Source organism: Lathamus discolor, chromosome 6 (genome assembly GCF_037157495.1).
Source record: "Lathamus discolor isolate bLatDis1 chromosome 6, bLatDis1.hap1, whole genome shotgun sequence".
Taxonomy (NCBI): Eukaryota; Metazoa; Chordata; class Aves; order Psittaciformes; family Psittacidae; genus Lathamus; species Lathamus discolor.
This window is the reverse complement of record NC_088889.1, coordinates 20,060,593-20,077,872: the sequence shown is the minus strand read 5'-3', so window position 1 is coordinate 20,077,872 and position 17,280 is coordinate 20,060,593. Positions and strand designations below refer to the sequence as shown.

Below are 17,280 nucleotides of genomic sequence, written 5' to 3'. Positions count from 1 at the left end.
CGTTGCGGTAGGGGATGGGGTGTGAAAAGCCAGAGCTGCTGGGGGTACAGCCCGGCAGTACAACCTCGCCTCCCCTCGGGGCAGACGGAAGGACGCAGGGAGTGTATAGCAGCCGCAGGGGGGCCAGGTGTCCGCTGCAGCACGGGAAGAGGGGGAGAGATCAGCAGCTTCAGGGGAGATTGGGAGAACCGTAATCCTGTGCCTGAAACTGCTGGTAGCAAGAGCAGAGAGCCCAGCTTGTCTGCTCTTTCTGGGTCACACTCCTGTTCCCTTTTGACTTAGTTGCTCCTTCCTTCCTCCATGTCCACCACCACATCTTGACACACAGGTTTTTTCCCTGAGCTTTTGGGATGTTCCACCACAGTGCCATGGGCCTCACCCAGGCACATGCACCTGTGATCCCAAAGAGGCACCACAGCATTCTGAAATCCAATGGGCAGGAATTGGGATTACTGCAGGAATGGAAGCCACACAAGCAAAGCAATCCAAACCTCCTGCTCTCCCAAAAAAACAACAGGTTACTGTGGGGTGGGGCAACTCCTGCATCTCAGCTACCAGGCAGACTCTATTACTGAGCACCCTCCTTATGGAAATACATGAGATATCAGACTCAGCCTACCCTCATAACTAAGGGTCCAGCCAGCAAACCTCAGGAAAAGTTTAAGAGCAGTAAGTAAAATAGTACCTGTGTAAGGCAGCATGCCCAGAGGGAAATCCCTTTTCCAAAGATCCTAACTCTGTAGGCAGATACTGGCAGATAGAAGAGTATTTGGAAATAATATTTTTTTAAATTATTATTAAAATGTGTCTCCAGGCAGCAGTAGGGTTCTTCCCTGGAAGAAAAGCGCCACTTGTGACTTGGGAAAAGTGGTTGCGTAAGACAAACTTTTCTGGAAAGCCAGATTGGTGCCAGTGGCTGCACTGAAGTTACCACCACAACACTAACCTAGGTCAGCCCCAGACACTCAGCCTGGGCTTTGCCCAGCACCTTTCTCCGAGAGAAAACTTCCTTCCTCCTGAGAGCCTCATGCTCACGCCACCACCATCTGGGCAGTTGCTTACGCCAGCCCATGCCCTGTCCTACTGTTGAAGGTGACTCAAAGGCTCAGCCAGTGCCAAAACCAAAGTGAGGTGCTGTGGGAACACATTTATTTTTGGCAGCATCTGTAGCTCCTGGACAAGCCTGTTTTCCTGTGATCTAGAAGATGGGTGTCCCATGCATAGCATATCTGGGCATGTCACTGCTGGTAGGACACACAGAGCTCCCCTCCCTCTGCTTGCTCCATGGTCTCCATGAAGGTCCTGCAGAGGAGCATGTATCAGACTTAGTCCTTCTCCCTCTTATATGGTGGGAATGGAGGCACACTTCATTTGGCATTCTCTTGATCAGTAACTCATCCAAATTTTAGCAGAGTCTTGGCAGGCAGAGTCCCAGCTGACATATGCCAACACAACAACCTCAAACAAGTCATTCCATTGACTTTGAGTATCTGGTTGTGTTTGGTACTTGATATGCACTGACATGCATGTGCATGCACTCAGCTCCTCGTGTCTTTGCAGTTTGAGAAATGATCAGTCATGGCCACATACTTGTTTCAAATTATCTCTGAAACTCTGCTTCTTCTATTGAGAAGTCGAACTCAAACTAATTTCAAATTTGAATTTTCTAGGACAATAGGAAGGTACTGGAATTTAATTGATTTTGATTACCTGACTTATTATTATGCTGTCAGTAGCGATAGTTCAGGTTGGTGTAATTTTAAATTTACTGTGAGATGAATCTGACATTTCCCTACCTCTGAATATAGGACTTGAGCAATTCTTCAGCTCTTCACAAAGATGTCATAATTAATTCAGTAATATCACTTCTGTAAGCAGAGATAGAAAAGGAAGACACAGAAGCACCTACTCTGTGACTAAGAGCTGAATGAACGACAGGCTTACTTACTCCGGTGTTCCTGAAATTGATTGTATGTTTTTTTAACATTCAACACAATTTCTTCTGCGAAGACCCATCTTCCCCTCTCCTGTCAGCACACAATCAGGACTTACTAGCTGGTGATAATTTACAGCCAAAAGGTCAGCTAATCTTTTACCAGCTGGCTCCAAGAAGCATTTCCAACCCCTGATTAGCCCAGAGCAAATTCTTCTTCAATCCAAGTTTAGCTGCTCTTCCCTGTCCCTTTTCTGAGGGGGCAGAGTGTGCGGGGAAACAGATCCCTTGCCAGTATGAACCAGCATTGCTTTGCTGACTGAAGGGGACCTCCATCAAGATGAACAGCAGATGCTCCATCGCACCTCAACCCATACCATCCCCTTCCTCTTGCCATAGGAGCACAAGAGGTCACCTCCCATTCTCATCTGAAGAGGAGCTTTCCCCTCTGCCAGGGACACCTGTTTAGAAATCGCCACCCAGCTGAAGTGCACAATGTTTTAATGCAGTGGAAATTAAACAGAACCATGAACTGGGACCAAAGTCTCTATTGACAGTGATATTATTTGAAGAGATAAGACTTTAAATGTGTACTGCACAAGATAAAGCCTAGACAGGCAGACAATAAAAGAGCAGCTTTTTTTCCTTTTTTTTTTTTTTTTAAGTCTTTTTAATGCAAGATTGCTTAGCATAGTCAGTGCTATAATAAATATGACTTTAAATGGTTTAGAGCAATTAGAAATACAAAACCCCAGGACATTACCATTTACTTTAACTGCCTCAAAGAAATAGATAAAAATTAGTTCCTTCATTTCAAAGCAGCTATGTCTCCTTAAGCCAACTGTTAAAGAAAAATGAATTAATGTACTGTCTTGAATTTAAAGCACCGAATGCTCAAAAGATGTGTGTATAAAAGCACCAGTCTTCCCAGGCAGCATATACCTACACACTTGCTGAATTTCTAAATACAGCATGCAGGAGGTATTTTCAAAAGATAAAACTTACCTGAAATGTTAATAATTTGTACCTGGAACACTGAGCAGTTTCAGATCCAAGGAGTTACATCCTGGACCAATTTTGATCCCTGGCTTGGCCTGCTCAGCTAACTCTGACAGACAAAGACCCTCAAAGGCTTTTCCAGCTGTTGACTTGTCACAGAAAATGCAGAGGAGTGCATCCAGTTTCTGGACCCCGTTGATGCTTCTCAACAGTTGGCCAACCTCAGAGGGACCAGATGAATTGGGATGTTACTCCTGTCTGCACCTGAAATGCAGCCTTTGCATTTCATGCTAAAAGACCAATTTTGTCTGTTTTTCCTGTACTAGAACTTTATTTTCTGCTCCATTTTCCAATTCATTGTACAAGAAAATTTGTTGACATTTTGAAATTTTTTGTTTGGTTGTTTTTTCTTACCTTTTAACGTTTTAAAAAATTTCAAGAAACTTCAAGAACAAGCTGGGGAATCGCAGAACCAATAAAGCCCATTTTCCTATGCATTTATGCTCTCTGTCCCCTACATCCTCCCCACCAACCAAATTCCACCATGTCCCCTTGGACACCTCCAGCTCTAGCAGAGACTGCAGAAGAGGCAGCACAAGCTGTATCTGTTCCTGAGCCACATGCTGTTCTGATGGACTGACCCTTGCCTAGTTTTTTCTGCTTCTCTGTAAATGATCCTCTGTCAGGTGATAACATTTGTAGAAGCATAATTGTCTTTGAAACAGTTACTCTTATTTCAAATGTGATTGAAATTGGCCAACCTGTTAAAAAATTACGATGGTGGAAGAGAGACTGGCAAGGAGACAGATGGCAGACAGCTCAGCTTCTCTAGCCTCAACTGAGCTGATTGAGAAGTGGGAATGTTTTCACCCTCTCACGAAAAATTATATCACTCTTTCATTAAAATTCAAAACTTAGTTTCCCGACATTAAAAATGTGACTTTTCCAACTGGTCAAAATTAGCATGAAAGCAGGGATATCTCAGCAAAACAATGCTTGTTACTTCACCAAGGAATGAAGCCGTTCTAAGCAAGGGATTACAATACAGTGGGAGGAAGAACATGATAATTAGAACAATAAAACAAAACACAGCCAGAAGCCTGGCGAGACCCACATGTGCTCATGCTGAACAGTGGACACCCCAGCAAGAGCAGCAACAAGCAGATTGCTAAGCCCAACCTCATATGTGCACAGCAATGCTGTACACCAAGCACATAGAGAGCCTGACATACTTTACCAGCAGTTTTATGTGTGGCCTCATTCAGGCCAAGCTGCCCAAGTCTTGGCACCATGATATATGGCCCATTCCCCACTCTCCCTGAGTTCAATGCCAGCAGCTTCACTGTAGGGTATGCTGAGCTTGCACAGGGACACAGGCAAGTCTGCCCAAAGGAATAAAACAAAACCCACTCTGGTTAGCCCTGTGCTAGTGATCGGACTCAGAAAACCCACCCAATGTGACAATACCTTCACCTCCCTTGTCACCCCACAGCGTCTGCTGACATTCCCACAAGGATGTTGTGAGACTGCAGGAGCAGCAAAGCAAGTGTAGCGTTCCCAGCAGTGCCAAAGTCTTTTAGAATAATTGCTGGTACTCCTTTGCATTGGGTTTACATGGGAGAAATAGCGCAGAGCTGGTAAGGAAATTGGGGCCAGTTGATGGGCAGGGTGAATTTAAGTGGATTTCAGAAAAATGCATGGGGTGAAACAGCATTTGAATAATCAGGCCAGGAAAGTACTGCCCTGCTACCAACTCAGGCCATGCCACTGCCTTGGCAGCAGTGCCCACCTGAGCTCCCAGACCCAGAGTAAAACGCATACTTCACCATCAATGTGCACCAAGGAAGGTGAGTTTTTCCAAACTCCATGTCTCCCTGGGCAGCTGAGGCAGAAAAAAGTTAGTGTAGTACCCCGTTTCCTCACCATCTTTCAGATGAAGGACTCTGGGCTGGGTTTTCTGTGCACCCAGACATGGCTCATATTGGCTGCCGTTGCCGAGGCTTCCAGGGACTGAAGCTACCAACTGTTGCCAGGAAAAGAAACTATTTCTGGGCTGGTCCTAGAAAGCCAGCTCTGCGGATGCCAGCAGGGATTCAGAAATCATGGTTTCTTATGTCTCCCTCAAAGATAGCACTGCTATTCTGAGAGGAACAAACTACTCCCAGCCCAAAATCACCAATTTAGACATTTTTTTAGTTTATATCTTTTTCTGTCTTAATGTAGGCATGGATTACAACTGCGACCTGGTAGAAGTATACCACATACACAAATGCATTGTGATCAAAGGTACATGCAAGCAAATGTAGCCATAAGATAAAGACATACCCCTCACCACTGCAGTGATGTGCACAACCTCATGACAGCCCAATTTCAGTTCTCCAGCCCAATGCTTGAGCTCTGACCTGTTTCCAAAGCAAGACACATATGCCCCATGGCCACTCCAACTGCTACAGGGGCACCCCTTGGCATCCTATACACCTGGTCTGGATGTCAGCAAAGCTGGTATCTACACACAGGAAACATGTTGGTGACATTGACCCCCACATGCCCTGGTGCAGGTACCAACACATTCATTGGTGTATAGGAGGACCAGTGGCTGGGGGTCCACCACTGAAGGTGTGTGAGGGCCTGCTCCCCAACTCCTGCCAGGGGCTGGATAAGGGATGAGGAAACAGCAGACATCACATGCGTAGGCAGCAGTTTTCCTTCCCCACAAAGAGCTGGCTGGACGGTGGTATATAGGGGGAGGCAGACATGTGCAGCATGGGAACCTCTTCAGTTCCTTAAAGCCCCCAGCAGACCCCACCTCCTGCCACAGGGCCCCTCTGTCCTTGCAGACAGACAGGGGGACCAAGGGGATATTTTGTGTTCCTCCCAGTTATACATTATACACCAGACACCTGCATCTTTGTTCTGAACAAAACACATCCACCTCTCCTAGATGCATATTCACTCTGTCCTGCCACAATATAAAAAAAAAAGGAAGATACGCCGGTTTTGCATGTCTACATGAGCCATCTGCTTCTATTTTATTCATAAAAACCTGTAACAACAGCGTTCGCCATAACAAAATAAGACTGTTTCTAAGATGTGGATGGTTGTATGTGTGCGTGGATAATTTCATCCCAGAATTCTGCAGAAGCTGGGTTTAATGCTTTTTTTCCCCAGCCAGATATCACCTAGATATCAGTATTCCAAACATAGCATATAATTAGCAAGAGACAATATATTGTATGATCATGCACGTTAGCACTTAAATAGAATAAAAATGTTTCATTGTCAAGTCCATAAAAACTAAGAATAAACCCGTACCACTTTCTGTTGAATAGCCAAACATCTTTTCATCATTTTTTTTCAACTTTTTATCACAGTTTTGCACTTCAGCTCTTTCTATCACACACACAGCAAGCGAAATGATGCTCGTGCCATTCCAGTGGCCTCACCAGTCAGTATCAGACATTTATTAACTACATTGAAGATAAAATTTTCAGTGCAAATCTTTGAACTTTACAAAGTGAAAAGGGTATATGAATTTGTTTCTTACAACCTTCTCAGTATGAACAATTCTCCTTTCATAGATGCATTTACCATAAAAATAATTCAGCAATAAATTCAAGCTCTGGAAGTCTTACTTTTGAACTGACAGAAGGTAGCAACCTGTTCTTTTATTGACTTCTCTGTACTGTTATTATTTAAGTGATCGATTTTATAAATTTTGTGCTTGTACGTTTCAGGCTGGGAAAGGAGTGCTGAGATCTCTCTTACTCTTGATGCACCCTCAGCCACAGAGCTGAATTACTCTGAATATCAATCAGCTTGTTACCTGCCCATGGTCTGTGCTGAGAATATGACAGCAATGAAAAGAAAAACCTTACAGGCAATTATTCTACTAAACACCAGGAAGGAGATGCAGTAAGTGAGTTTACAACGCTGTTCTGTGGCAAAGCTGGTGGAGGGGAAAAACTACCACATCACAGGGCCTGTGGAAGAAAGAGCTGATGCACACACCCCTCAGCACTGCATCACCAGTGTCCAGCTGTGACTGCAACATGAGACAACAGAAACCTGTACCTGCCAGAAACGGTATATGGTTCCAATATAGAAATAAACCAATAAACACTAAAAATAACTTATTACATACAGTATATTTAAATCAACAGTCAAATATACATTGAGATGTGCTTCATGCAAATGCCTTGGTGGCACTCTACCATAAAAAACATTTTTATATATACAACGTATAAATACCACACAGTATTTAAATGTTGAGTCTACCAAATGATTACTTCATTTACTCTTCTTGACAAACAAAACTCTTCTGGGAAAAAGTCAGTGAAGTTACAGTTGAGAATAGAGCCCAGCAAGACGAAAACCACAGCAATGCCAGCAGAGGACTATAGGAGAGATGTGATACAGCTTAAATGGAAAACTTGTGCTTGAGGTGCCATGTAGTGATAGCAAAAGATTATCGGATAGGTTTTATCCTGAGCACCATGAAGATAAAATATTGCTACCAGGCAGATCTCTATAGATATTAATGAGAGGATGGGAGATGCAATGATGGAGACAGTGTGAAGGAAAAGCACCTGGAAAGTGTTAATAAGACACAACAGCGACGAGGAAAGCTAGCAAAATCGTATGATTTTCCCAGCTGCTAATGAAAGAAATTTGCAGTGTTATCCTAATTCTGAGAAATTAAAGGAGAGGGAAGTATTAGGCACAATGAAGTGCCTTCCTTGGAGGTCAAGGCTAATTAATGGTTGTGGGACTCAGGAGAGAATTTAGCTTTTGCCTGAATCTTGAGTTCTCATTCTTCACTCATGGCCAAGATCAGATTTTTGTCTTATTACTCAAAGAGATCAGCTCATGCTGGGTATGATATTACAGGGGATAGACACCTCCAGAGTACCTGCTATTTATTTGATGGTCACCTATTACAGCCAGGAGGAAACACAAGTGCCAGGAGCTAACGTCCTCACTTCCTCACACCTGCAGCTGCTCAAGGAGCTGTGGTTTCTGTTAAACCACTTCTGTTAAGTAAAACCCAACTATTTGCTTTCTAATTTTCTAGATAGAAGAGCAACTAACAGGTCCAAATGGAGCTTCATAACACCCATCAGACTCCTGGGTCTCCTTTTCAACTTTTTTTAACCTCAGCTGCCTAATGCTCACTGGACATAACATGGTGATCATATAGTTTATTGCTGCGCAGGATCATATGGACTAGCACAGCTTACCCGCATCACTGCCAAGCAGCAGACTTCCTTCTGCTTCATCTGTGGTACCTTGCAGGATTCTGGGTTTTATGTCCCTGTGATGGGCAAGACTCAAATACCACACAGGTTCCCAAATTAGGATGAAAAAAATCTCACCGTTGGACTTCTACCTGCCTTCTACAAGCACTGGGTTTTCTCTGCTCTGTGTACAAAGACCTGTCTAGTGACAGTGCTTAGCTCAGGCTGTTCAGCTCTGCAGAGAGATGTCAAAATTCATCCTCCCATGGCAAACTCGGGAGCAGAGTGGGGGGTCTCACCTCAGCCTTCTATTCTGGGGGAGCAGCACAAGGAGAGCCCAGCCAGCAGCTCTGCTCTTACACCCTGATTTGTACAGATGGCTTGTGTGGAGCCGAGAGGGATTGTAACACTAGAAGAGATGAATGGTATCTACCAAGTTCTTTATCCAGGCTACAGTATTGACCTATATCTGCTTCATAAAGGTGAAAAAACATGGATTGCTGTGTGGGTTGAGCAGGAACATCTTCCTGCTGCCAGCTGGCAAACAGCTTGGGGATTACAGCATGAGGATTAATAGCCTTTGTCATTTGTAAGTGCAGATGCTAACCTTACTCATATGACAGACTGATCTTCTTTGGATTCTATGCCTGTTTGCTGTTCCAGAAAGATGACCTTGGGCTGCTGTGAGAGACAAAATATTTACACATTCATTTCTTAGGGCCTACAGCGTAGGCTGCAGGAAGACACGAGCTCACTCAGCACTGAGAAAAAAGGAGGCAAAAAAAAAATGCTGTATGCCTTCAGCTTGGAATCATGCAGAGAAACTGGGTTTTAGCTCAGGCTTCATGCCAGTGCAGCCCGGCTGTGCTGCTTTCTGGAGTACAGAGCGAGCAAACCCCCAGCTCTACAGCAGCACAAGCACACTGAGAGCCTTCCCTCCCCACCACCTTTCTGGCCACTGCTTGGGGTTTTCATTTCGTGCCTGACAGCTTGTTAAATCTGCACCAGATTCTGAATAAACACCCAAACCAGCTATGCTGAGTTACCCTGTATGTCTTTCCAAGCTTTAGGATCTGTCAGCTTCTGGTTGCTTTTCTCACAGAAGCACATCAGCTGGGACCCAGCATCACTGCCTGGGGTATGAGAATGTACTTGCTGGGGTAGCGCACACTGAAGGGAAAAAAATGCCTCATTCAAAGTGTGAGTTCTTCCTCAAACCCTGGCCGCTTTTTTCCCCTCAAACCATAGTTGCAAACATCACACTTAGTACATTTTAAATGGAAAGTGGATGTTCCTGCATACTAATTCCTTCAGGCTCTCTTGTCCTTTTACAGAGCATGATGCTATGAAAAAAAGAAAGAAGAAAGTGAGTAGAGAACAGGTTGTTTCCTCTGTCATTAACTCAGTCCACACTGCAGTGAACGGGTGTCACTACTTGGTAACTACTAAAGTATCACAGCCCAGCCAACAAGCTTCAGACTCCACAAGTGGACTAGAAAGCAGAACAGCAAGGTCTTCATCATGAGCATCATAACTTTAAGACGACACCTCCAGGAGTCAGCTCCCCTGGATCCTCAGGGATAATGCCATAGAGAAGGCCATATTCTTTGCTCAGCCCTTCTGTCCACCTTTCGTGCTGAAGGGCAGAAGGCAGCTGAGAAGCCGAGAGATGAAGTGCTGTGATCACACAGATTAAAGATGATGATAAATACGGGAGCAGAAAGAAAGCTCTGCAGGCATGCTAGCTCCAAGGTCACCACCAGCTTCAACTGAAGGAGAAAATGAGGAAATGCCTGCTCCTCTGCCAAGCTGCCACCTTCAGCTTTGTGCTGGAGAAATGATCAATAGCCACTGGCAGCCTTTGGTTCTGGGCATCCAAGAACATCTAAAGACATTCATGACCGAAGATCAGTTGATTATGTAAAGCACCAAATAACTTATCGGGATCTGCAGCCGCTAAATATATACCCAAGTATTGTTCGTGTGCCCCAGGAGCTGCACAACCCACTTTATCCCTCAAGGGAAACACGGACAAGCCAGAGCGACAGGAGAGAGCAGGCCACAGCAGGGTCCAGGTAATTAAAGACATTGGTAAAAAGGAAACCCGAACAGATCAAATGATGTAGCAGACCATCCAGATAAAGCCTTTACAAATGGGCACTTCAGCAAGTTGTAGCTGTAGCTCAGTGGGCTAAATGAGGTACTCATTCTTGTGGGCATCAGTTGAAAGTCACCATTATTACAGGGAATATAAACATTGTGAGATCATTCTGTTCTGTTGCCAATACACATTAAAAACAAAAAAATAAAACAAGAGCAGAGTGCCTGGCAGGACATGGGCATGCTGGCTGGAGAGAGACCAAGGAAGGAACAGACTGCAACTAGCTAAAGGATGCTGCTCAAGATAGAGAGATGTGTCCAGAGCACTTGCCCACAATATTCTGGGCTTATGCCAGTGCATTTAGTTCCTTCCCACACAATGGTTTTGTGGGTTTTCAGGCTGTGATTTTTATTTTATTTTTCTCTCTCAAGAGAAGAAAATTCAAATAAGCTATAAGGGGATTCCAGACAGTGGTGTTAGAAGTGGATGAATTACCTTAGAAAACATGAGTGCATTAGGAAACCTCCATTATCTGGACTTGCAAGTCCCAAGCATTCCCAGAACCAGGTCAGCCATTTCTTTCCTGCTTGCTAAGCTCCCCGTGGCCCTCCCACATCACTTCTCCCCACCTGGAGCCCCACAGAAGGCACCAGCATCAGCATCCATGTGGACGGAAGCCAGTAGAGCACAGTGCCTCAAGTCTACTGACCATTGCCAACTGCAACCCCAAGTGCAAGTCAAGATTCCCAAGGAATGGCAATCTTTCTGGGAACTCAATCTTGTCAACTATTTCCAAAAGAAACAAGGGGTTGAAGCAGTGATTGAAAGGGCAGTTGTATTTACATAAGACAATGAACACAAGCCCAGCCTGTATCAATATTAGCAATGGCTAATTCAATCTGTCAATGGGAAGAATATGGAATATGGAGGAGCTGCTGCAAAGCCTTATTTCACAGACAGTTAATCCTAAAAAGAAAAATAAGCCACAAAAGCAAGAAAAATCAAGGTAGCAAGCATGAGCAACCCCAGCATCCAGCACTGTATTCATCCCAAGATTCCTAAATTCTTCCGTTGCTTCAGTAGGAACATAATGAACCCCATTTGTATGCACTAACATTTTAAGCTGCAGCTCTAAACCCCCAATGTTCCCCTTCCGTCATCCCTTTTCCCTTCCCTCTAAACTTTTCTAGTAAAAAATCAGGCCAAAGTGTTGTTGCAAAGATGCAGCAACCTGCTTCCATTGGAGAGCAAGGTTTTAACATGTGCTGAGATATTAACTTACTCTAAATAAGTTAGTTGCACTTGCTTTGCTCTGACTCCTGATACTCTACACTGAAATTATATATTAAAATTCAATTCCCTTAATGCTGTATCTTCAGAAAAGATCTTGATGTGAAAATGGCATGGAAGTCCAAAACCAGTTTACTTCATTACTTTTTAAGAGTACCTTTTCCACTATTTTTAAATCACACTGTTATAAACCTCCAGTATCTCCAGTTCACTGCTGAAACATATTATCAGCTTATACTTTTCCCTTACCTAATCATGAAACATAAGCAATACTTTGCAAGCTCAAGAGGTTATGAAGAGAACCTTACTAAGTTTATTATACATACACATCCCAGATAATAAAATTAATTATAAACACTTATATACACATTTCATGCAGTTCATGAAAAAAGATGCAGAGACTGGAAAACAACTGAAATCAGCAAATGCACCTTTTCAATTGGGCTGTTTCTTTACTTTTTTTCCAGGATAAAAGTACATGATGAAAAAACATTTATATTTTGCTGGTTACCACTCACATGCTCATTTTCTCTTGTACTGGTAATGCAGCAACAATAACAGTGCTGTCAAAAAATGTATTTACTTGCTGAGCTGTATTTGGGTTATTTGTGATACAAAGCCCCAGTAGTGCAAAGCAGATATTACACCAGCTTATCTAGGCAGCAAGGGCAACCCTCTTACATAGGATACCCACCATCAGAAAAACGATGCTCAGACAGGTAAGTGATAAGAATATATAAAACCATGTCCTGTCGAATAATTTTTATCACCTATACCAGATGTCCTTCTGCATGCAGATTATTCTGTCTGCCTCATGAGGACAGACAAAGACTGTGTGTATGACAAGTGATAACCTGTATGTATTACACCACTGCCCGCAGGGTCTGGCTAGCCTGGATGTGTATGATGTAAACCTGCACCAAGTATCAATTTTGGTCAAACAGCCAGTGCCAAAATTTGCATTAGTTAGATTTGCACAGCACCGTTGAAGGGAAGGAGACACTGTGGTGCAGTAGGAGGCAGAATTCGGTGCCAGGTCTCAGTAAATGACAAAAACAAAGCATGAAGTGATTCAGCACAGACAAACCTTTTCAGCAAAGTAATTCCTGTGTCTTGCTATCATTAGCAGGAAAGGGGAGTCGATAGTATTTGAAGATCTCAGCACCTTACTGCCTACATACCACCACCACAGCGGAGGGATGAACATCCTCTGCTGTGTCACACACAACATTGCAACAGCTAACAACTGCTAACTTTCAATAGTTGAGTAGCAGACTAAGACATGTCCCCTATCCATCATCTCCATAACTTCAAGTCACAGAGACAGGAAATAAGATTAAAATAGAAAATGACAATATAGTCTGTACCGTAACTACATAAAAGTGTCATCACCTCCCGCAAGCCTGCTCCTTGCATTGTTTTTAGTTAAAGGCAGGAAGCATAATACTTTTCTCTGGTGTTAGTTCAACAGAGCCAGCAGCTCCTCAAGGGGGGTCCCCGGGATCCCATTCCTTGCCTGCAGAAGAGCTCACCCCAGAGATGAGGTGACATGGTCTGGCATCCTCTGCTGCTCTGTGTGTCAAAACCAGCCCCCTTTCAGATGTTGAGAAGATAGTACAGGACAGCACATTCAAAGAGCCCTCAGCACTGAGTTGTGCTTAACAGAGTCACAGAGTAACCACGATCTAAAGCCTTTTTGTATAATGCTTACAGAAATGCTTTTCTGAATGAACCTTGCTTAAAGAGCAAAGTAACATATGAGTAAAACAGTGATGCAGAAGAGAGTGATTTAGGCACAAAGGTGGATGTGCAGCTTGTTCTAGTCTTTTTTGGTATTTGTGATGACAGAAGCCAGGAACTTCAAGTAAACATCTAAACATGCATTGTATAACTGCAATATAAAACTAATGTTAGGTATCTCTCATGCAAACCCATGGCAATGCAGGCTAACAAGTGCACAGGATGCTTAATTAAAAATACTGATAGTGCTTAGTGCTAGTATCAGTTTTTAGTACAGAAAAACAGTAGTAATGTCTAGGCACTTGAAAGTTGACAAAGAATTCAAGAGGGTTTTCCCATGCTGCCTGAAAAATATAACATTCAGTTTACAGTGGTATCAAATGCTTATTTCTAGGACTTAGAAACACAATAATACAAAGGGAGAGAATGTGCATGCAGGTTAGCCTTTCTGTGAGCTATCTGCATGTCAAGAATATCTGCAAACTTCACTAATATAAATAAGGGAGGGAGGGAAGAGAGAGTTTACCTCAGAAGAAAACAGCATCAAAATTGTGCTATGATGGTCAAACCTATGACAAAATGAGTGAGACAATGACCAAGGAAAGGATTTTGTAGGTATTCCCACTGCTTCTCCCTAGGATTAATTATTTGGATGTACAATAAGCAGGACAACCTGGAAAGACAAGAACTAAACTTGCTTCCCAGGCCTTGCCATCTTTAATACCTGTAACTGCTGATACTGAAAAGTCAGGTTAAAGCGCATGTGACCCGTCAGAGCAGTGTGCTTGCCATGGCACAGCTTTTTGCTGCTGGCTGAGAACAAAAGACAGCTCATCACATCAGGACCCACAGGCTGTCCTGGTAACCACTAGGACTCCAGCAGCATGTGCCACCTGCAGACCTGTGTCCCCTTCGATTCCTTCATTTCCTGCCAATGACTTTGCTCTTCCTCTCCGCTGCTGTTCTGACCCATAGAAATCCATCCAATCATCTCTTTGCGCTTCATGCTGCGTCTGTTGTATATGGAGATCATTAGTGTGACATCAGAGAGCTGGAAGAGAGCAACCTGGAAGATGAAAGTTTCTTTGTAGACAGGGTTGGGCTGTCCTCGACGGATGGAGGTTTTGCAGTGAGACATCTCCTGACCCACAGAGTTGCGCAGGCAGAGCTTTCCATAAGTATCTAGGACAAAAAAGAGGAAATAGTATGTTAGGCACAGATGGTAGAATAAATGAAAGCCCCAAGCAGTCAAAAAAACACCCCCAAAACCTCCGAGTAGCTTTGTCTACAGTAAATAATAGATGAGGGCTGGACTGCTGTCATTAGAAAATCCTTGAGATGAGAAACAGCAGGATTGGATTTCCTCGTATTCAGCTGAGGAGAAAAAGGATGAAACTGATGCATGTTTCAGCCATACTTTCTTGAAAAGAGGAGGAAATGTGGCTCCCAAGCCTAGCAAATCTGTCTAAGACTAACAGAAACTATCAGCAATCTCTATGGATTCTCCCCATCAAATGATGAGTCTCTACCTTCCCCCTTCTCCCTCACAGTCAAGCTTCACTAGGGCTGTTTTACCAGGGCTTGCCTTGGCTTCACTTGCCTATCCACCACTCTCCTTTGGAAGAATGTCTCTATGATGTTTATTTAATACAGCAAACAAAAAGGGTCCTGAAAGAGATGGAAAGGAAACCTGCATGCATTGTGAAAATATTTGATCTCACATGACAGTTTCTAGGCTTTTTCCAAATTCTCATTTGTCCTGATTTTGAAGGAAAGTACAATGATGTTATCATTTAAACTTTTTTGGTGGACTCAAGGTCAGCCTTATTCACTATTTGAAGTCAATAAAAGGAATAAAAAGGCTTAGTAGATACAGGGAAGGGATGGTTCAGGTCAGTATTCCTATAAATCTCGCTTAAAACTCTTGCTGCTCCGGTATTAATTAATTTACCTCTGTTACATGATCACTAATACCTTGGTCTCAGACAGAGCTCTGTTGTCCCAATGCTCCATAGACCCAGCTCAGTGTAAGTTTTCACGTCGCTCTGCACGTGATAGTAACAGATTACTTGTCAAGAAAAGTCCCCTCCTAACCCCTTTGTGATCTGTGCCTGGGATTCTGCAAGTGAGGCTTACTTCAGAGTGTGCTGAAGATAGGAAATAAATAACAAGCCTCCGTCTTTGTCTATGGCATTTCTATCCTCTTCTGTTCCCTTCTGATGTGATATTTTATGCACTTATCTACTGAGCAACACAAGGTGTGAAATTACACTTCAGGTGTGAAAACACTTCTGTGTCTCCAAAGCAGGGCTTTCCACTCCTCTCAAACTGTTCCACTGAAAAAGCTGTCAGGAGACTGACAACCAAGGAGCAAATTGTGAGCCTGCACAGCTGTACAGCTATCCAGTTACTGCGGGGGAAAGTTCAGTCCAGTCATTAGCTGGGGGTGCCAACCTGTCTCCCAGCATAACCCTGGAGATGAAGTAGATCTTGCCAACAAAGACCTACGCGTTAGACAGAAAAGCAGAGCTCTGACCTGAAATGTTTTCCTTATTGTTTCTGGGAAGGAAAGAGCTGCTATACCTAGAGGTGGACTAATTCCCACAGTAATATTCAGTGCTGGCGGTGCTGAGGGGCTGAAATCTGTAACGATTTCACCACACATCAGAAACACAAAGCCCAAGAGAGGAGTCTCTGTTCTAGCTTGACTCAATGTGAAACAATGCAAGCAAACTACCAGACACAGTCTCTTGCAGAGCTTGTAGAGATGTCACTTTGCTTTGCACTGACAAACTGTAACATGCACTGCTCCTCCTGTGGAAGTCCTGGCTGCTGGTCTGAGGCTGTGAGGAACTTGCTGAAAATAAAGTGGGGAGTAGGGGTTTTGTGGGTCTTTTAAATGTCTTAATATTTTTATTTGTTTATTTATTTATTGGTAAGGAGGGGATTTCAAAATAATGAAAAATCTCTGCCAGGTTGATTCTTACATACAAACAAGCAGCTAATTAGTACAATTCCCTGTTTGAATTTCAGTTTTTCTTTCTTTCAAATTGAAAGCTTACGTTTTCTATGTAATTTCAGTGCATTTTCCAAACCAATCCCATTTATAGGCAGAAAGCTGAAGGGGCTTGTTTCTGCTGACACACAAAAGAGGTGGGTGCTGAGAGCTAGGAATTTATAGAGATGAGACCATCTCTGTTTGCTTCCAGACCAATAACTTTATTATTTTCTGGATGTGTCCTTGGTGTTATACTGATTTCCCCACTACCCTCTGAGAACTGCTTTGCTGAGGGTGAGGGCACTTGAGTGGATTCACATTAGGACTGCATCAACAAGGACAGAGTGGGGGCATGGAGCAGCACTGGAAAGGTCCTGCTCTTTGATCTCTTGGCAGCTCCTGGGAGGGTTTCCCCAGCCGAGGACTGCTACAAACACTGTCACTGCTATCCTATCTGGCCATGGCGATGTGCAACATAACTACAGCAGATGAAGTACATTTTAGCTTATCTTCCCATGCTACTTGAGGGAAAGGTCACCCACACATGCTTGTATCTCTTCACCCACACATGCTTGTATCTCTTTTTCTGAGAAGACAGGGAGAGGACTGAAGTCTAGATTTTCCTCTCAGTTCCTTCTGACTGCTGCCAGTATTGGCAGCAGCTCAGGTGAGATTCATCACACCTAACTGCAGACACATTCATTTGAGTGCTCCCGAGAGGAGTCAACCAATTTAAAATCAATACCACCAGAAGAAGCATTAGGCACAATTCAGCAGCGATCTAGTAGACAATGTTATCATTACAGATGATATAAGTTTTAACACTAAATCAAGTACCACAGCTAAAATACTTCACGGGATGCTGTTTCAGGATGTCCCAGTTAATTTTCCAGACAATGAATGGATGAGTTTCTTGCAATTGTAAACTCCAGGATGCCAAACCTTTGACTGATGCCTCCACTTTTGCGAGTGAGGAGTAATATAG

General features: G+C 43.5%; 1 protein-coding gene across 3 annotated transcripts in view; it reads right to left on the bottom strand.

Annotated features, from left to right (window-relative positions):
• Positions 1–5,855: 5,855 nt before the first annotated feature.
• The window catches only part of SYT16 (synaptotagmin 16), a 78,048-nt gene continuing 66,623 nt past the window's right edge, over positions 5,856–17,280 (bottom strand). For all 3 annotated transcript variants that reach the window (XM_065685264.1, XM_065685263.1, XM_065685265.1), the window contains one exon: positions 5,856–14,479. In XM_065685264.1, coding sequence (XP_065541336.1) covers positions 14,166–14,479 — 314 coding nt within the window. In that variant the 3' untranslated portion in view covers positions 5,856–14,165. The remainder of the gene's footprint in view (positions 14,480–17,280) is intronic.